The sequence below is a fragment of the Cololabis saira genome, chromosome 14 (assembly GCF_033807715.1).
Source record: "Cololabis saira isolate AMF1-May2022 chromosome 14, fColSai1.1, whole genome shotgun sequence".
NCBI classification, from domain to species: Eukaryota; Metazoa; Chordata; class Actinopteri; order Beloniformes; family Belonidae; genus Cololabis; species Cololabis saira.
This window is the reverse complement of record NC_084600.1, coordinates 34,471,967-34,493,816: the sequence shown is the minus strand read 5'-3', so window position 1 is coordinate 34,493,816 and position 21,850 is coordinate 34,471,967. Positions and strand designations below refer to the sequence as shown.

Here is a 21,850-nt window from a genome sequence, read left to right as displayed (position 1 = left end):
AAGCAACAACCAGCAATTAGGTCAGGCAATGCCTTAATAAAGCAAGATGAAAGCAAGAAAGAGAAAAAGAAAAACACCTTGCATTAATTTGGTCCGTGTAAACTTTATTCATGCAAAAAACAACCCAAAACAAAACAAAAACCTTGAGTGTCCTCCCCCGAAATGTTAACTATTTAAGAGGAAATCGGAGCTGATCCAAAAGTCTTCTTCAAAGACTTTTGGTTCACCTCATCTCCAAAAGTCTTGTTTTCATATTTCTGTTGGTGTTTGGCAGCGTCTGCAGGCGATCTCGGTGTGTGAGTGTTGAGGTAAACATCAGAGCTGTTCACGGGGATCCGGGGAAGGTGCAGTGAGGCCTCATATTTGGGTGAAGTGAAGGATGTGGGTACAGAAATCTACCGCCTACGCTTCAATTTCTGCCCTCCTCGGCTCGCTGCTAGCGTTGTCTATGTGGTTACAACAGCTCGTCTTGCAAATGAAGCTTTACTTCAATGTGGGCGTATGTGTGTGTGTGTGTGTGTGAGCGTACACTACTCTATACGCAGGTTTTATGTGACTGGGTGACTTGCAGGAGAAACCCTTTACAGGTGCGGGGGCGAGACGTGGAACTTCTTTTTGCTACCGTGCTCGCTCGTCCACCCGGCTGTCTCTTTTTTCAAGCTCACGAGGAGAGTGAAGCGGGATGAGGAATTACTTTAAATGCACCGACCGATCCTTCAGACACAGTCCTGACACCGTGAAAGCATGAAGATGTCAACACTACTCAGGAGGCGTCCTGTGCGGCAGACGTCTGCGACTACGTTCATTTGCTGCTGAACTGTTACAGAATGGTCACGTGCCTCGTTACGGGGGCCGTTAAACACAACCAAAATAAATATTTATCTGCAAGAGTCAAAGTGTGTAAGCTAATGGGTCGGGTGGGTTGTGATAAGCTGCGTCATGGTTAGGGTTAGGGGTTTTTACTACGATGGAGCTTAATGACATAAGAACGATCCCACCATTAATGTACAGGACTGTCTCAGAAAATTAGAATATTGTGATAAAGTTCTTTATTTTCTGTAATTTAATTAAAAAAACAAAAATGTCATACATTCTGGATTCATTACAAATCAACTGAAATATTGCAAGCCTTTTATTATTTTAATATTGCTGATTATGGTTTACAGTTTAAGATTAAGATTCCCAGAATATTCAAATTTTTTGAGATAGGATATTTGAGTTTTCTTAAGCTGTAAACCATGATCAGCAATATTAAAATAATAAAAGGCTTGCAATATTTCAGTTGATTTGTAATGAGTCCAGAATGTATGACATTTTTGCATTACAGAAAATAAAGGACTTTATCACAATATTCTAATTTTCTGAGACAGTCCTGTATGTTACTTAGGTGGAGTTGGGGCTTTTATTTTGAAAAAAACTGGCCATCGACAGGTGACGTGTGGCGCTTCTTTTTTCAGCTACGGTACCAAAAAAGACATGAACGATAGTCTAAGTCCAGCTGTGTGCAGAGTTAAGTTCAGTCACATGTAGAGAAGCAAACAGTGCAGCGGGAAAACAAAGTATTATTAGTGTGTATTTCAGATAAATAAACAGCAGCCTCTATCAAAACCTAAAGCTCATGATGATTATTTAACTCACTAATGTTTTCCTCACGGGTAGTGCATTGTCTTGCTACACTAACACAGAAGTGGAGGTATTTTAAAAGAGATACCAGGTATATGAATAAACTGAGGCAGCGAGGCCAGCCATGCAGCCCTGCTCTGTTAGTTGAGTAAAATGGGCTCATTTATACCTCTGTGTAATGCAGTGTTTCACAGGCTAACAACCCCGGGGTCCGAAACATGGTTTTTGTAATATTTTTTGTAATATGTGCCCACAACTGACCAATCAGATCAGCGCGTTCGACTGCTGTCGCTCGTGTGCTGTTGTGGAGGTTTGGAGCGTGTGAGTCATTGAGATATTTGGAAGGTGCATGCAGACTTTTGCACAGAAATTACCCCACAACCCCATCTCATGCAGCTCCGCACAGCCTCATTTTTTCCACCACAGAGGTATAAATCCACCGTAAGACGAGTCCCTACCCAATCAGCTTTACTCTTTTCCCCTGCGACCCCGCTAAGGCCCGCCTCCTGCAAGAGTTCAACAGCAAACTGAGAAGTCAGAGGCACACAGCAGCCTAGATTCAGCACATCCCCAAAACATTCAACTGGAACGCATGCACCCCACAGGTCTGTTCGTTGCAATGACTCCTGGCTTTTGATTAACAGGCCGTAGTGCAACGGATCATTACGCTTGTGCAACTGTAATCAATAAGTAATACATTTTTTAAGATCTAAGGCAAGAAAAACAATTATTCTGATTTGATGAAGTGATCACATTGTAGTTTTATTTACAAGGAATGACTAAGAGAGAGAGAGAGAAAAATAGTCCTGATGTTTCTTTCTTTCTTATTTGTGGAAAAAAATGTGCAGATGTTCATTTTAATATTAAAAAAATTCAAAAATAGGAAAAAAAAACAAAACGTATTTGTGGGATTTTTGGAGAAAAGCTTTGTTTAAAAAAAAAACAAAAAACAAGTTTATGGCAAACTCGCTGTCGCCATAGCAACCAAATGACTTCTTGACTGTACAGATCTAGAGATTGTTCCAACCACAGGCCCAGATACAAAATGCATGACTTTTGTTTACAAAACAAAGTGGAAAAGTATTAACATTTTCGTGGTTTTGATCTTTTTTTCTTTTTAATCAGCTCCTCATTTTGAGCATATTCATATGGCACTGACGTGGAGGGGAGAGAAGGGGGGGGTTGGGGGGTAAGATGAGATAGTTCTTACGTAGTTGTCTCTAGCAGACCAGGTCGGGTAGAGCTGCATGTGCAGTTGTCTTTCCTTCCGGGCCAGCTCGTAGTACTTGGCCTGCTCCTCCCGGGTCAGCGCGTGCCACTGGACACACCGACGGACAAGGAGAGATTTAAAAAATAAAACAGGGAAATCACTTCCTAACATACCTAATAACAGCATTAGTTTGTGATTTATGATCGTTTTTTGTGTCTGTGCGCGACTGGCTCACCCGTCGTCCAAGAATCTGATTGATGGCGGCGCTTTCCTTTAACGTGCACTCGGCGATAACCTTTGCCCTCATTTCCTTCATGTAGAGCATGAAGGCGTTCAGGGGTTTCTTGATAACCGGTTTCTTGGGCTCCTTCTCCCGCTTGGTTTCCATCTGTGGCTTCCTGAAGGAGGACGGAGAGGAGGACAGGGTAAGGATGGCCAAAGAAATATCAGATAATGTCCACCCCATGGGGTGTCGTACGAGTAAGAAGAAACAAGAGTAAATGGACATAAACACACATGTGAGTAGGGCTGGGTATCGATTCAAATGTCAAGAATCGATTCGATTCCGATTCTTAATATTCAGAATCGATTATCATGATTCGATTCGATTCAATATTGATTTGGCTTAGTGTTATTTAAAATGTTTTTTGAGCTGTTGCCTGAATTATATGACTGTAAAATAACTAGTGAAATAATAATTTCACAATAATTATAAATAACTAAGAAATAAATAACTCAAACAGGCCTTTCAATATCCATTTAAAGTGCAAAAAAGAAAGAAATTGCAAGAGTTCATGCAGTAAATAAATCATTTTAGCTTATCTAATTTATTGCACACATATTGCCATGAAGCACCTGGCATTTTTCAGAAGTGTCATGACAAACTGTGTGTCCGACTACTGGGATTAAAGTTCACCTGGCGAAAATGATGAGGAAAAAAAATAATAAAAATCGATCTTTAGACATAAGAATCAATTTTTAGGAATTAATATGAGAATCGATTTAGAATCGGAAAATCGATTTTTTCAACACAGGCCTACATGTGAGCGAGATTTAAACAGATGAACTGCAGAGGGGTTTGGGGTGAAGGAAGGTTGACAGGGAGATGGATCAAAGCGAGCCTGGCGTGAAGGCGGGGCGATACTTACACGTACATATTCCTGTCATAATGTTCATGCTCCTGTTTGCCAGACGGGGGCACGATGGCGGGGTGGGGGATCCCCGTAGGATGCATGCCTGAAGGTCCGAGCATCAGGGAGTGAGGAAACCTGGTGCAGGGGAGAGGAACAGGTGGAGGAAAGGAGACAAAGAAGTGAGTCCAGCGCGATGCGGTGGTCAAGAGCTGGAGAGCAAAGGGAGCATTTAAGCAGCAGCGGGAGTTCTGGGTAAGCGATGAGCATGAAGGCACAGGAAGCCTGCTGGATGATAATCTGAGGTCCAGACGGGACTTTAAACTCCTTGGTGAGGCCAACCAGAGAACAAAGTTGTTGAAAACAATACAATCAAAAGTAATTAAACTTACGGACTATCTGAAGTTTGTCTAAGTGGACAGATGGGATGTGAAATGTATATAAAACTGAAGGCCAGGATTATTAGCTCAGTGCAGCAGTGACGTTAAAATTCGACACCACTAGAGGGCGCCCAAGCGTTACTGAGGACTCGGGTCAAAGCACCCAATAAACCTCAACCCTAGATGTTACAAATCCACTATATGAAAGCCATAATACACTTATTTAGACTGCACTTTATTTATAATAAATACATAAATAAATAATAGATACATAATGGTGTTTCTGTACTTCTCCAGAGTGTGGAGAAATGATGAGAAAGCCCTTCACACTCACTGACATAGAAGCAGCATTAAGCATCAGCTGAATAAGCATCCTGGCTGGAGAAAAACAATCCGCGTCGTATTGTTTGTTTTTGCTTTTATGTGTGCTCAGCAGCTAACAGGTGGGATTTACTGCATTTTTAAGTTCCTGTGCTTCTGAAAAAGCATAATTATAAACAGTCGTGCAAGTTACGTAATGCACACCATTTGGAAATGTGGTCTGCAGATGCTTTTTTCCCACCTCATTAAAAGGTGAAAAACAGATTCTGCTTCATTTACATGGTAACTAGTTTCTCATGTTATTAAAAATGTTTTTTTCTTTTTACAAAAATTGTGATGTGTAGGTATACATTCACTGTGCAGGAACCCCACCTATCAGGCACGATGCAAGCCTAAAACAAACCATATGAAACGTATCCGTGTGTTGCAGGCAGGCTAACATTTTGCGTGTGTATTCAGAAATCTTATGGTCAATTTTTACCATTAAACACGATGAAGCGATGCACAAATGTAAAATAAAACTCCACAGCAAGGTCATGTATGCACCCAAGTACACGAAAAGCTCTTGGATGAGGTTTTTAAAATGTTTTGACAGTTATCATTCTGAGGTTGAGGATCAGGGAACACACACAAACAAAAATAAAAGCTTAAAAGCAGCGACACAAAGAGTAGCAGTTGTCCTGACGGTACAGTATGTGCGTGTAGCAGTCATTAGCTCGGCTCGGCTCACTTCAGCTCGTCTTCAGCTTGGTGAACCGCTGGACCGGTCCTGTTTACAGCACACTGGCTCGCAGCCATCGCTGAACTCCACCAGAGGGGCTGAACGCCAGTTTGCCACGGTAAATGGAAAACTACGGCTCGGGCATCTTAAATGTGCTGTAAACAGGAGCTGACGCATTTATTTTCTTGGCGCTTCCCCCCTGGTTGGGTCCAGCCAACTGGTTGTAATACCTGGAGTAGGATGAGGCGCTGGTGAGATTGGAGGAGTAGGTCTGCCTGAATCCACAGGGGGACAGGCCGGGGTAGACCGGCTGGCTCTGCCTGCCACGGCACAGCACAGGGAGACACGGCAGCAGGTGCTGACTTTCAGTTTTATGGCACACTCACATTTGAAATTTGAGATTCAGACGACTTAAAAGATGACGTTATTATTATTATTACTTCTTGCCTCTTGCCTTACTTCTTGTTCATTTTTTATTGATTGTCCTTCGATGGAGATATACCGTATCGACCCGAATATAAGACGACCCTGATTATAAGACGACCCCCTCTTTTTCAAGACTCAAATTTGAAAAAAAATACTTTTTTTAACACCAAATTCAATTTTTATACAGAAAATAATTACAGTACATCTGAAACAAATAATATATTTGAGAGAAAAAGCATGTTATTTTGCCTCATTCAAATCATGATCTTGAAGTTTGCATCATAACTTCCCTCGACCCACTTTTCTCCAGATTGTCGCTACGTTTCTCCATTTTCTGTTATCTCTTCTGTTATTTTCTTCTCTTTTCTTTCTTACCGCTATTTTTTTTTTTTTTCTTCATGCTACTGCTATTTTTATTTTTCTTCTTCGTGACAGGGGTTCGCTTTGGCCAGGGGAGTTAAGTTCAGCATTCGCTTTAAAGATATCTGGCGCCATCTAGCGGTGTAAATGGGTATAACGTCTAGACCCCGAATGTAAGACGACCCCCACTTTTTCAGTCTTATTTCAATGCAAAAAACACCGTCTTATATTCAGGCCAATACGGTAATTTCCCCTTTTCATAAGCTGACATTTTCCTGAAGTATTAATCGAATCTCTGATGCGCTTTGGTGAAAATACCACTGGGATAGAAAGCAAAAGCTTGCTTTTCAACCATGTAAGTTCATAGCAGCTGGTCGTAGGGGCTGTTCCACCCCACTCCTCCCTGCTCATCAGCAGGTTACGTCTCTTTATACATCTGTCCTACAGCTTTGACTTAGCCTCTTCCAAGGTAATCATAATAATAATAATCATACATTCAATTTGTAATGCCATCTACATTTGAAGCAAATCTCAAAGTGCTACAGGTGAAATGAATGTTTAAAAAAGAAAAGAAGAAAGAAAAAAACAGGATAAAATGAAGATTAAAAAACATTGTGGCAATAAACAGATGTGGAGCTTCCTGTGAATCATCAATGTTTGTAGGTCCTATTAAAAAGAAAAGTTTTAAGCTGGTTTTTTAAAGGATTCAAAAGGCCAAGGTGCCCTCAGATTGTACAGCAAATGCACCACAATGTAAAGTCAGGAGAAGTCAGAACTCACTGGAAATAAAAACACTGCCATGTTTGGGTTATGTTCAAATTTTTGAGCTTGTAACACAGAAAAAAAAGTCCGCACTTATCAACTCGGTTTATCTTTTTCTTTATTGTTCTTACACTAAAGTTAGTTTTTTCTTGCTTTTTGGCTGAATCTTTTCTTCATGTTGGGGTCACGCACACGGCGTAAACGACTCACACCCATCTGTGTGTGTTCTTCACTTCTGTGCATTAATGTCCAAACCAACCAAATAAATACAGATAAAGAAACCCCGAGTTCATTTCAAATGGCTTAATGCCTCTGGAGATGCACAATGATCCCACCTGAGAGGTCCGGATCGGCGCTGCTGACAGCTGCGTGTCAATACTGGGCTTACGCAGTGGGAGCACAAACACAAACACACGCCCAGCGGGAGGGCGAGCGTGGGGACACGGTGCGAGACGGAGCCTTTGATATGTAGAAAACTGCACCCCCCCCCACCCCACCCCCCCAGAGAGCCAATACAACCCTTTCAGATGATTCTTCCTTGTCTTACAGCAGATGCAAACACACCCGATTCAATCCGCATTTATGGACTAAACCACTGACAACAACTTCTTCTTCTCCTGAGCCGTCTCTGTTCTCGAGCACCGGGAGGCCGTCCCACAAGAAAGCCCGGCAGCGGAGTTGGTTGCTGTGATCTGGACCGTACCGGCCCCGGACCACTCCTGCACCACGGGTAGGGATGGGCGGGATGGACTAAAAAATGTATCACCATCAATTCTGGCATTTATCCCGATAACGATAAAAATGACGATAAAAAAAAAACCCAATTCAACTCCACCTTTGTAACTATAAATCTGTCACCACATTCAGTCTTTGGAGCCAAATCACTGCTCTAAAAGATACTAAATGCTACTAAACTACACCAATTACATGGAATTAATAAAAACCAATTAAATTAGTACACCTGTCCTGCAAAACTGTAATGACTCAAGCTCCTCGCTCTCAGATCCGTCTGTCTTTCTTTCTTTCTTTCTTTCTTTCTTTCTTTCTTTCTTTCTTTCTTTCTTTCTTTCTTTCTTTCTTTCTTTCTTTCTTTCTTTCTTTCTGGCTCATATCTTTCTTTCTTTCTTCTTTCTTTCTTTCTTTTCTTTCTTTCTTTCTTTCTTCTTTCTTTCCTTCTTTCTTTCTTTCTTTCTTTCTTTCTTTCTTTCTTTCTTTCTTTCTTTCTGGCTCATATCTTTCTTTCTTTCTTCTTTCTTTCTTTCTTTCTTCTTTCTTTCTTTCTTTCTTTCTTTCCTTCTTTCTTTCTTTCTTTCTTTCTTTCTTTCTTTCTTTCTTTCTTTCTTTCTTTCTTTCTGGCTCATATCTTTCTTTCTTTCTTTCTTTCTTTCTTTCTTTCTTTCTTTCTGGCTCATATCTTTCTTTCTTTCTTTCTTTCTTTCTTTCTTTCTGGCTCATATCTTTCTTTCTTTCTTTCTTTCTTTCTTTCTTTCTTTCTTTCTTTCTTTCTTTCTTTCTTTCTGGCTCATATCTTTCTTTCTTTCTTTCTTTCTTTCTTTCTTTCTGGCTCATATCTTTCTTTCTTTCTTTCTTTCTTTCTTTCTTTCTTTCTGGCTCATATCTTTCTTTCTTTCTTTCTTTCTTTCTGGCTCATATCTTTCTTTCTTTCTTTCTTTCTTTCTTTCTTTCTTTCTTTCTTTCTTTCTTTCTTTCTTTCTGGCTTATATCCTTCCTTCCTTCCTTCCTTCCTTCCTTCCTTCCTTCCTTCCTTCCTTCCTTCCTTCCTTCCTTCCTTCCTTCCTTCCTTCCTTCCTTCCTTCCTTCCTTCCTTCCTTCCTTCCTTCCTTCCTTCCTTCCTTCCTTCCTTCCTTCCTTCCTTCCTTCATATAATAAATATCAGGCTTTACACAAAAACGTTATCAACGGGAATTTATCGTTTTTACCGGGAGATGACAAATTCTTACCGTGGGGAATTGTTTTGACGGTTTATCGTGAACGGTAAAATATCGCCCATTCCTAACCACGGGTCAAGTGTCAATTGATAAAAGCTTGCCAAACTAAAGTCCAAAGTCCACTCACCCACCAGCAGACACTCAATAATAAACAATCCATCACTAATTGTTTTTGGATTGACAGCTTAAAAAGGAAACATTTCTGCAGCTCCTGAACGGGCACATGCAGGTGAAAGGCATGATTGAACAGAGGTATGCTGGGAATGAAGGGAAAAGCTACATGAGCTGCTCTGTGCTGCTGCTTTGGACCTTGTTGTCGCTCGTAGTTATGGTAACAGTGAAGACGCAGCTCGTCAGAGGGACAAAGGCACGAGCCCTGTGAAATAACATCTTACAGACCTTCGACCAGATTCTGTGCGCAGAGCTACCACGTTTTAAATCTCCCTTTTGCAAATTCTGAGGGACAAATCTTCAAAATTGCACTTTTAAATGCTTGTCTCTTCAGTTAATGGAAGACTTGTGAGCACCATGTTCACACCACAGCAGTCACAACTGCTAAGCTGCATCATCAGAAAGGAACAAAAAAGAAATGAAACAAAGTTCATCTCATGTAATTCCTGACGTCCTCCCGGTGTGAGGCGGCTAAGCAGCAGGACGGAGGAGACACGAGGAGGTGGACAGGAATCCCTGGTGAAAATCAGAACAACAGAAAAAACTCCAGCCTGACATTTGACTGCTAGCGCTCCATCTCCTCCTCCTCCATCTCCTCCTCCTCCTCCAACAAAGGAGCTCACTACAACAGGCCAAAACAAGCAGATAATCTGGGTTAAAGGAGATTATCTGTTAATAATACTTGTGAAAATCCATAGTGAAGTGTTCTTGACTGAAAACGATAAAACGCTTGTAAATCAGCGACTTGGGAAACGTCTGGGGACAGAAAGCTGCTTGTTCCACAGAAACACGATAGACAGACACAAACACACATGTGAGCAAATTCACCACACAAAGATTTTAAGCTTTCATCCCAAATCTCCGTGACATTTGATGTAAGCCATTAACTATTCCTGGAGGGGATCTGTCCAGGGCAGGCATAGATTCTGTAGGTTATATGGACTTATGCTCTGACATTATTAATGCTCAATAAACCAGCATTAAATTGCGAATTCACAATCAACTCTGAAACCTGAAATGAAACGAGGGAACGTGGAACAGATGCGTCGGTTTCAGGCTCCTTCTCCAAGTCACTAAAGCACCATCGTGGATAAAAGCCAACGACAAACAAACACTGATTGTGAGAGATCCTTTAAGGGTCTGGAGGACGGGCCATCATGTCCCAAAACCCGTTTAGAAGAAGAGTAGAACATTCCCCGTGCGACTGTGACGGCACTGTATTAAACAAGTCCGGGGTATCGAATGACCGCTGCTTTACAAGCTGTCTCCAACATCCTTTACAAGATGTCACGTTGGCAGCTTCATCCAACTTTTAGTTCAATTACAAGTCCTTTTATCGATAGCCTCATTTCAGGTAAAAAAAAACAAAAAAAAGTCATGAAAATACTGTAGTCGTGCACATTCCTTTTGTGTTGGCCTGGGGCTGCGGGTTTAAGGCACAGACGCCACCAAACAGGGCGGTTTCCATGACAACAGGACTTTAAAGCTAGCTACTATGTTATGTTTGATTCATTGAACTGGTTGCAACCCAAATCAATGGCATTTTCACTGGTTCAGTTCCTTTTTAAATGTGTTTATTTTCACTGTCCTCCATATTTAATTTACAGCCCGTGAATTTTTTTTTAATAAATTTTATATATTTTATATTGTATGTCAGGGTGCATTGGTCTCCCAGTTTTTATCTTTTTGGTCTCCCAGTTTTTATTTGTTTATTATGCTTATTTTTCAATCAAAATGTCAAAGCACCTTGTATTTCATGTACCTGGACGAAAGGTGCTATATAAATAAAATTTGATTGATTGATTGATTGATTAAAAGAACTCATGATTCCATATAACTCTCCATACTCACTCAGACATATGGATTTTCCTTTTTTCTTTGTTCCTAGAATTTTAAAAGAGGTTGGTAAAAGATAATTTTATTTTAAAGCTCCATCAGATTGGATAATCTTCCTCTCTTTTTGCGTTCTATTACCTCTTTTCATTATTTTAAGTTGTCATTATATTCTCACCTCAAAACAAATTGCCTATGTTTTTAATTTATTTATGTATTTTTTGTCCTTTTTTCTATTTATTTATTTTTATTTATTTATTTTTTCTCTGTTATGTTATATTTATCTCATTGTTTCGGTTATTCAATTAGTCTTCTTTGTAACTAGACTTATGTGGGCAGGGGTTGTGTGTGGGAGGGTGAGCAAGATATCTGTGTTTGTTTTATGTCATGTATGTCTGTACTGTAATGTAATATATTGTAATGTTGCATGTTTTATGGGACCCCCTTGAAAATGAGATGTTACATCTCAAGGGCTATCCTTTAATAAATTCTACAAATTCAAATTGTACTACGTTAGCAGGTGATGCTGGTGATCCCAGTGACGCAGGTCAGAGTGTAGAAAAAACGCGATGTTTAGTGCTGTTACGTAAGGAGTTTGGGAACATTTGAGGGTTCAGTGATTAAAAGTTAGTAAAATTTGATCAAATCTTTTGGTTTGAATTGTCCACGGTGAAAGATTGTGAATAGCCCTACAACAATCTATTAAATCTCAATTACATATTTAAAATCCTAGTTTGCATGAAACATATCCACTTTATACCCGGAAATTAAGTCGTATTCACATTTTAATGGATGGAAAACTAAACTTTCTGTAACTCGACACTGGCGCTGATCCCAGAGGGCTGCTGCTAATATTTTCATGGTTTAACAGAAGATTATTCTATCAAATCGTTATGTCTATATAATAAAAGCAAAATGTCATGATGGTTCAAATGACTCCTTCCAAATAAATCTTGGGTCTGGTCGGTATTTCAGTTGTTTAAAGTTGCTGAAACTTCAGAAAATGTAAATAAAATCAACACACTTGGATGTAAAACTTTGCGACTTTCTAGGGATTTGTATTTAAAAACAGTGTGTCTGTGTGCATGAAACTCACCAGCTCATGGAGGGAGTGATTTGGCTGACACCGCCTGGAGAGAGGGAATAATACCCTGAGAGATCCTGGGACTGGTGCCTGTGAACGCCTGCAGGACACACACGGACACTGCCGTTAACACTGGTTCATCGCAATCATCATTTGCATAATGCTTAAAATATTACAAGACAAATGTGACCTCAGTGAATGTTTATAAAAGTCTTTAAACAGAAACAGGGTGGACAGTAGGAATGGGCGATATTTTAAGAATTAGTCATCTCGCGGTAAAAACGAAGAAAGAAAGAAAGAAAGAAAGAAAGAAAGAAAGAAAGAAAGAAAGAAAGAAAGAAAGAAAGAAAGAAAGAAAGAAAGAAAGAAAGAAAGAAAGAAAGAAAGAAAGAAAGAAAGAAAGAAAGAAGGATAAATTCCCGTTGATAAATTCGACTTTTGTGTAAAGTCGAATTTATGGTTCTGCGTTACGTACGTGAAGGAAGGAAGGAAGGAAGGAAGGAAGGAAGGAAGGAAGGAAGGAAGGAAGGAAGGAAGGAATGAGCCAGAAAGAAAGAAAGAAAGAAATGAGCCTGAAAGAAAGAAAGAAAGAAAGAAAGAAAGAAATGAGCCAGAAAGAAAGAAAGAAAGAAAGAAAGAAAGAAAGAAGCCAGAAAGAAAGAAAGAAGCCAGCAAGAAAGAAAGAAGCCAGCAAGAAAGAAAGAAAGAAATGAGCCTGAAAGAAAGAAAGAAAGAAAGAAAGAAAGAAAGAAAGAAAGAAAGAAAGAAAGAAAGAAAGAAAGAAAGAAAGAAAGAAAGAAAGAAAGAAAGAAAGAAAGAAAGAAAGAAAGAAAGAAAGAAAGAAAGAAAGAAAGAAAGAACGAAAGAAAGAAAGAAAGAAAGAAAGAAAGAAAGAAAGAAAGAAAGAAAAGGATAAATTCCCGTTGATGACGTTTTTGTGTAACAAACATGGCGGATCTGAGAGCGAGATAGATTCATAGTTGAAAAGGTGGAGTTGAATTGGTATTTTTTTTATCGTCATTTTTATCGTTATCGGGATAAATGCCAGAAATTATCGTGATACATTTTTTAGTCCATACCGCCCATCCCTAGTGGACAGGTCGGGACCTGGCCCCGGATATTAGCAGCATTAGCAGCCTGGGAACCGGGCTGTAAATGCAGAGGTGCTGTGAACACACACCGCTGGTCCGCGCTGCCGTCCCACTGTGCGTCTGTGCGTGTGTGTGGGAGCCTCCACCTGGAGCTGATGTTCTACACAAGATAGGGTTTGTGGTAAAAGTGCCCGCATTGTAACACACACACACACACATGCACACACACACCCAAACATGCATACAAACACTCAGCTTCATCTCTACTTATACCAAAAGTGCTTTCCAACAAAAGAAACACAGACTGTGCGACTCCGTGCCCTCCAACGGTAAACACGCAGCCTCTCTCTGACTGTCTCCCTCTTTGTGCCCTTCAAAGGAAGTCATTTGTCAACAGGCAGCACCTAGCACTTAGCCCGACCGGGCTGCTAACCTGTGTTTGCAGCAGAGGAATGCTCTCGATGACTGTAATTTGGCAGCGGCTCCAGGCCTGTCTCAAGACCCCGAGCTGCTATAAATCTGGATTACAGGAATGTGACTGAGTCAGTCGACCTGTCTCACCACTCAGGCCAGCCCCCCCCCCCCTCCCATCGTCCCTCCCTTCCCTGTATCATTCCCACCACACCCATCCTCACCTCTCCTTACCTCCCTGGGCTTTTGTCGCTGCCCTCTGACCTCCCTCCCGTCCAGACTCCCGTTCTGCCCTCGTTCTCACCCCTCTTTTACCTCTGACCTCGCTTCTCTCGTCATCATTACAGACCTCAGCTCATCCTTTGCTTGAACCCCACGCCCTCCCACCTCATCCCATCTCCCTGCTGCGTCTCCACCTTCTTAGACGACAACAACAAGCACCAAGTCAAATACTTTCCTATTTTTAACATCTAACTATTGCATATTTCAAGCACAACAGACTGAAATGAAAGAGGGAGAGGGGACTTTTGTGCCCTTCTTCAACTCTGCACGTGTTGCATAAGTTTTCTCAGACGCTCTTTGCATCAAACTCACACATGAGCGACCGTCAAATATAGGTTCTCGATCGGGGTGAATTCCATTCATCTGAAGGAAAACTCCAGCTTTGTGGAGACGGACAACAGCACCGCACAATAAGAGACACACACAAGCACCCAAACACCCAAACACCTAAACAAAGGGGCTTTTGATTACAAGGTTGCACAGAAAAACGCGGCATCGTTTGGGAACGCTTTGCGTCAGCACAGGCGGCATTTTGCTCGGATAGAAGAACGATCTGAGAGGAGGCAGTTTAGGGACACGGGGTGGGAGTCCATCTGTGGTTCAGATAGACAAAACTCTCCAATTTGAGTCGTCAGTAAAAAAAATAAAATAATAAAACAAAAAAGACAAAGCCCGTGCGCTCCAGATCTTTGAGGAAAAAGTCAGAGATGGTTGTGATTATCATCTTTGTTTTACTTCCCCTCTAATTGCAACAGTGGCGGGAGGTCAGGGCTGGTGAAGCATTTTTGACGCCAAAACCGATTAAAAGAATAGAGATTGACTTGTGGAACTTCTTCAACATGCAGCTTGGAGCACATTTAGTTTAAGTAAAAGCAAAAGAGAAAAATAATTACTGCAGTGGGAACTTAACAACAGATGAAATGTACGGTAAAACATAAAAAAAAATCCTTTAAATCGATTCGTCATCAGTAGGAATGGGCGATATTTTACCGTTCACGATAAACCGTCAAAAAAATTCCCCACGGTAAGAATTTGTCATCTCTGGTAAAAACGATAAATTCCCGTTGATGACGTTTTTGTGTAAAGATGATTTAAGGTTCTGTGTTAAATTAACGCACAACGTACGTGTGTGTGTGTGAAGGAAGGAAGGAAGGAAGGAAGGAAGGGAGAAAACAAGGAAAGGAGGAAGGAAGGAAGGAAGGAAGGAAGGAAGGAAGGAAGGAAGGAAGGAAGAAAACAAGGAAAGGTGGAAGGAAGAAAGGAAGGAAGGAAGGAAGGAAGGTAGGAAGGAAGGAAGGAAGGAAGGTAGGAAGGAAGGAAGGAAGGAAGGAAGGAAGGAAGGAAGGTAGGAAGGAAGGAAGGTAGGGAGAAAAGAGGAAGGGAATAAGGAAGGAAGGGAAAAAAGAAGGAAGAAAGGAAGGAAGGAAGGAAGGGAATAAGGAAGGAGAGAGCAGGAGGAAAGAAGGAAGGAAAGGAAAAAAGAAGGAAGAAAGGAAGGAAGGAAGGAAGGAAGGAAGGTAGGAAGGAAGGAAGGAAAGGGGAGAAGGAAGGGAGAAAACAAGGAAAGGAGGAAGGAAGGGAGAAAAGAGGAAGGGGAAGAAGGAAGGAGAGAGCAGGAGGAAAGAAGGAAGGGAAAAAAGAAGGAAGGGAGGAAGGAAATGAGCCTGAAAGAAAGAGAAAGAAAGAAAGAAAGAAAGAAAGAAAGAAAGAAAGAAAGAAAGAAAGAAAGAAAGAAAGAAAGAAAGAAAGAAAGAAAGAAAGAAAGAAAGAAAGAAAGAAACAAAGAAAGAAACAAAGAAACAAAGAAACAAAGAAAGAAAAATTCCCGTTGATGACGTTTTTGTGTAACAAACATGGCGGATCTGAGAGCGAGATAGATTTATAGTTACAAAGGTGGAGTTGAATTGGTATTTTTTTTATCGTCATTTTTATCGTTATCGGGATAAATGCCAGAAATGATCGTGATACATTTTTTAGTCCATACCGCCCATCCCTAGTCATCAGCATGGGGGGCATTCTTGCTCTGAGTGTGGCCTCTCTGGTTCCCAATATCTGACAACAAAGAAACACTTGAAAGTGTTTTAAAGTCCACCCATGTTGCCTAAAATGAGTGTCTGCAGAACGATAAAACCCAAATCCTACAGCAGTTACACGGTCACACCTCATTGTGATGGAAACTAGACACCGGTTTCTGTAAGTCACGTTTTCGCCTTCGCCATTAGCCCTGCCTGCTGTTGGGAAACCTGAAGGGGAAGATAAGCTGCAGTAATGGGGCATTTTTCTTTGGAATGCCCCTTTTAACGCGGCTGTCTAATAACAACTGCAGCGGCTGTCTCACGGTCTCCGCGTCAGAGTCTCGGGAGGAACTTCAAAGCGGGACCGTTTGACTCAACTGGGCTCTGCTTGCACCCGGTATCAGAACGCGCACGTCTAAAACTGAGAGTGGAGGAGCTGAAAATAGTATTCCAGCACTGATAATGTGCTGTGGTGGATGTAACCACTGAAAGTGAAAGTGCTGCAGCTTCTTAGCTTTTAAATGACTTGACAATCGGCCTGTGTGGTGTACATAAAAGAGCCCAAGACCGGAGACTTTGTAGTGTTTTGTTACAGTAAAACTGGTAATAAAGTGCTGACAAATTTTACACAAGTGCAGGGACGGTAACCTTTTTTTCTTTTCAGAGCAAAAGATCAGAAGTGCAGTGATAGTAAAATCTTGTTTTTTTTTCACTGCATAAACCGACAGACTGTAAAAGCCATGTAGAATATGACTTGCTGGATTTTATGCTGCTATTCAACACATTTCATTTCTAATATGCAGTTTCACTTCTCTCAAAACTTTTTAAAGCAGAGTGACTCACACTCTCGCTATCAATTCAAAAATACGCACGTGCACAAATAGCAATCTGGGACACAGTTTTTATAGATTTTCATACACATTTACTTATGTTTATTTCACAAAAATGACACGATGAGTCATAAAATATAAGTTACGGGAATACATTTAAGCTCAGAGATTAAAAAAAGGAATTCCTGAAACTTTTATATTCTCAAACAAAATCTCTTTTGCTTAACTCTTTCCTATATGTAGACATACAGAGTCAAAAGTTTGCTGGTATTTAAGGTTTAAAATATAAATTAATATAAAGTGCTTTTGTCATGACTGATTGAGAGTGCAGATTAATGCAGACTCGTGCACGTTTTCAAGTTTACAGCGTTAGTTTTATTGTGTAGTTTGTGCATGTTTATCTTAAATATCCAATCACTTTCAGACTTTGCTGATGACATGGTGCAGGTTGGTCCATTCCAAGGTTGAGGTGTAGTTAATTAACTCTCTCAATGAAGCTCGGTAAATGTTGTGACCACAGCGTCCAGCTCTTCATGAATTAAATTAAGAGTAAGAAACTGGTCATTGTGAGCCATTACAACCATTCCCCGGATTAACTGTGATATTTTTCATGAAGTGAGGATACATTTAAAAAAAATTTAAAATTTAAAATAGCTATTTGATCGCAATTCAGGTTTTACTGCTAACACAACGTACATTTAAAAAAAAAAAGAGAAGCAATTTAGTGTCTGTATCTGACCAGGAAATTGAAATCCTGTGAGATCAGTGAGATCATTTTAGATAGTGTATCTAGACGTCTTAATGACGTGAAACACACACGATACTAAAAGTTGAGTCTGATTTGTTTTCGATTAATTCACAAAACAGCCCTCAGGAAGACGCTACAAAGCTGCTCCGGCCACAAGGACATCCATAAAGAGTCATTTACACCAAGAGCTTAACTCATATGGGACCTCATATTCTGCTTCTGTGTATTTATCACGTCCATTTGTGTTCTATGTTAGCCGTTTGTTTTATTATCATTTTTATTATTATTATTTTTTAATTAATTTTTTTTTCTTATTATTATCATTGTTATTAGATACATCAGGCTTGAAGTGAACAGATGACACGTGTTACAACTCATTCAATGTGCTACATTTTCCCTTTCAGGAGATTAAATATACTATATGAAAACGATTACAATAATAAGAATAATTGTTGTTGTAATAATAATAATATTTATATACCAAAAAATGTAATGATTGGTCTTTGGTTTCCTTTTGTTTTTACTCTTCTAGAGATTGTTTTTTTTGTTTCCTCTAAGCATCGATAATTTACTTTCTCTGTTAGTTGTTTTCCTGAGATCCGTCTTCTGTTTGTTTTTTACTTGATTTTTCTGTCATATTTACGTTTGTCTTCCTTCTTGTTTTGCATGTGTGTTTACTTTGCTGTTTTTTGTTGTTGTAGATTGTTTGTCCTGATGTATTAGTATTAACTATGAAGTAAACTAAGTTAAAAAGGGTAGGCACAATAAGCTTAGGCTTCAGCCTACACCTTTTGGTCGGTTTATTCTTTACTTCTTTTTTTATTATTTCTTTCCTACGAAAGGAAATGAAAAGCAATGTATTGTATCAATTAAAACTGAAGGACCAAATAAACTACTACTACTACTACTACTACTACTACTACTACTACTACTACTACTACATTAAATGACAAAATGCAGAAGTTAAGTAATAATCTAAAAGTACTTCAAAATGAAGCATGTAACTACTCGTGGTCACATGAACTATAAGACACACAAACATATACAGTAAGGACAAACACGCCCCACTTCTGCTTTTTCGCTCCCCTGTTTAATGATCTATTGTCTGGCAGTCAGAACAGAAAAACAACGCAAAAGTGCTCAGTGGAGCGTGAAGAAGCCGGAGTTTTGAAACAGATGTGGTGTTACTGCTGATGCCGAAGTGACTGAAGTGACTGGGCTGACCACCTGGCTCGCACGAGTCAAACAAAACCCCACAGAGGGGTCACCGAGGTGTGAGCTAACGCAGCTCCCACTGACACAGAGCTCACATACATGCAGCTGCTGTGATTGCAAGAGGACACAAAGCCAGGAGTTTAAAAAAAACAACAAAACCTGTCAACAAACTATATAGTTACCATGGAAACTGGTGATTTGCATTTCTGTCGTTGGCACTTTAAGTCTCCCGCTGTAACGGAGTGAAGTGATGCCGTAAAGCTGGGCTTAGATATGACACTTCGGGCCTCCACTAATGTGTCACAACTGCTCTGCTGCTAAATTTAGACCAGGCATCAGGATGGTGTTTGTCACGATAAAACTCTGCAGATACTTCATGTTTTAACCTCCTCGGATTTCTCTACCTCTTCTGATGTCAGAGAAACGTAACCCTGATGCAGACGCCGGCTGATCTATACTTTCCAACAGCGAGTGCATTTGTAAAAGGTTATGATGTGAGCCATGTAGTATAAAAAGACATTCATAAGATACTAGGACTGACCTTATGATTGTTGTTGCTGTAGATGTCTTTACTGTCTCTCTCTCTATATATATATATATATATATATATATATATATATATATATATATATATATATATATATATATATATATATATATATATTTTTACCTTTTATTATTTTAATATTGCTGATTATGGCTTACATTTTAAGATTAAGATTCCCAGAATATTCTAATTTTTTGAGATCGGATAATTGAGTTTTCTTAAGCTGTAAGCCATGATCAGCAATATAAAAATAATAAAAGGCTTGCAATATTTCAGTTGATTTGTAATGAATCCAGAATGTATGACATTTTTGTTTTTGTAATTGCATTACAGAAAATCACAATATTCTAATTTTCTGAGACAGTGCTGTATATGTCATAGATAAAAGTTTTACCAAATCATGGTACTAACCATTAAGATATATGCAGACAGTAAAAAGACATATTTGGCCCATGACACACAACAGGGGAATTTAAAAGGAAAATCTGGGGAATGTTTAGTGGAATTATCAATAAAGTTGAAGGCACATTTTAGGCAGCACAGAAGACAGACAGTGGGTGGTGATGGAAAAAACACAGGAAGTAAACCATGCAGTGAGAAAAAGTGAGTGTGGTGAACAAAACATGCGCTAAATGAGCGCAAAGGAAGAAAACTGTCAACTTTGAACAGAATTTGAACAAATAAAAAAAAAAAAAAAGACATACCTTTGCTAACGTGATGCTTTGAAGAGGTCGTGTGGTGGCCGAAAAAAACCCCCAAAAACTTAAAAGGCCACAGCAGGGTTTTGAGATTATTGGCAAATCCCCCAAAAATAATTGGCAAATTTCAAAACAGACAAAAAAGCTGGTAATGGTAACTCATTCTGCTGGTGATTCTGTCATTTTTAAGATCTGTTATCGTTGGTAACCATGACAACACAAAGATGTTGAGAGTTGCCGACTGGACCTTCAAAAGCCCAAATACAGCCAGGAATAATACTAAGAGACTAACTGACATAAGATATAAACATTCATTTAATTTTAACCAAATGTTGAATAAAAAATAAATGAAATCTAGGACTTGAACAGAAATATATTCACTTAATTCAACTAGGTTATGCTTAAAGTAAGTGTCAGATGCAAAAGGAAATATATATTTTGGAAACTTTTTATCTTTGTATCCATGGAGCATGTTTATTAACTGAGATTAAACTGTTGATTTAACTTAATTTCCCCCCATTCAACATTTCTGCTTGTATGTTTGCATCACAAACTTTCTGAGACTGTCATAGGTAGAAGCCGTTCAGCTAAAGTGCATCAAGAGCTTCCCTTCTCTTGCAGTTTAGATGACTGGGTTTATCACTTTCTTCCAAAAACGGACACATTTACTGGAAAAGCAGGACTTTGACAGCAAGGTCATCTGCCACATTTGAGTTTTCAGTGCTTCATTTCTCTGAACTACTTGATATTCTTTGGGGTCGACCTGGATGACTGAAAATGTTCAGCATCCTGTATCATTAAAAAGGATAAAGAAAATACAAATGATGCTTGACTTTTTACGACAGCAAAAAGCTTCAACTGCTTCACAACACCGTTTTTATAAGACTGGAAGACTGATGCTTTTGTGCAAAAATGCATCCGACCCAGACTGACTGAACAAGACTGCGAAGGACAACAAAAATAAAATAGATTTGACCACACTGGAGCAAAATGTTTTCATTAAAGAATATTAACAATACCTCCCAATGGTCTGGTCACACAGAAGTCTGCAATAAAGACTCTGAATGCCTCATCCGAACATCTGGCCTTATACTGGGTTCCTGGTGGATGAGTTCCAGCTTGTAAAAATCCTAATCAGAGCAGAAGCTCAGCTCTGGAAAGCAAGCGGACCCTCATCGCTTTTCCTGGTCATGACTGGTAGACACATGCAGTGAGTGATAAAGGACCATGAGCCAGCGAGATCGGGAACTGATTATCTAAACAAAAAAAAAAATCCCCATTTGACAATTTCCATGTAATGCTTTTTGGACACTGTCTACATCACGAAATCACCAACTACTGCTTCTTGTTAAGTATTTTCAGCTCTGCTACGGCGCTCAAGAGTGAGGGTTTAGTGGCGGACATCCGCTCTCCGTACTTCAGCTGCACGCTGATCCTTTTCAGAGCTCAGGAACGATGCACGGGAACAAAAAGAAGTGGAAGCGCTTGCTTAAACAATGACATCACCAATGAGGTAACCCATACCTGTGATCAGCTGACAAATGATAGGTGTGGGGTGAGGTTCTGGAAGGAAACGCAGTCGTAATTCAGGTGAGATGGTCTGAGAATGGTTATATGCAGCAGCCAGGTGTTAGCAGTGTGTGTGTGTGTGTGTGTGTGTGTGTGTGTGTGTGTGTGTGTGTGTGTGTGTGTGTGTGTGTGTGTGCGTGCGTCGTGTGGGTTAGAAGCAGGTGGCTCAGTCTGTCATTAACAGCTGAGTCACCGTGTTAGTGTCAGCCATGGACACACACATAGACTCACACACACACACACACACACACACACACACACACACACACACACACACACACACACACACACCAACACAAACACACAGCGTCTGGATGAGACAAGGAGCATGTGTTTGTAGGAAAAGGGGGATTTCCAGGCGGAGCAGGCAGGAGATTGCCTGAGGTATCTCAGTTTAATACCTAATCACAGCTCCACAATACTTTCCTTATTCTCTTCTCTATTTTTCATCACTCTATTGTCTTGCTCTCAACA

The 21,850-nt window shown here is 40.0% G+C and overlaps 1 protein-coding gene across 10 annotated transcripts in view; it reads right to left on the bottom strand.

The window, feature by feature from the left end:
- Positions 1-21,850, bottom strand: part of tcf7 (transcription factor 7) — a 76,195-nt gene that overhangs the window by 5,684 nt on the left and 48,661 nt on the right. For 3 of the 10 annotated variants that reach the window (XM_061740514.1, XM_061740518.1, XM_061740515.1), the window contains exons 5-10: positions 11,983-12,070; positions 5,616-5,705; positions 3,982-4,101; positions 3,069-3,231; positions 2,834-2,941; positions 2,082-2,129 (exon numbers count right to left, since the gene is read on the bottom strand). In XM_061740514.1, the coding sequence (XP_061596498.1) occupies positions 2,082-2,129; positions 2,834-2,941; positions 3,069-3,231; positions 3,982-4,101; positions 5,616-5,705; positions 11,983-12,070 (617 nt within the window). The remainder of the gene's footprint in view (positions 1-2,081; positions 2,130-2,833; positions 2,942-3,068; positions 3,232-3,981; positions 4,102-5,615; positions 5,706-11,982; positions 12,071-21,850) is intronic. The other 7 variants (XM_061740516.1, XM_061740521.1, XM_061740517.1 and 4 more) reach the window with 4 other exon arrangements.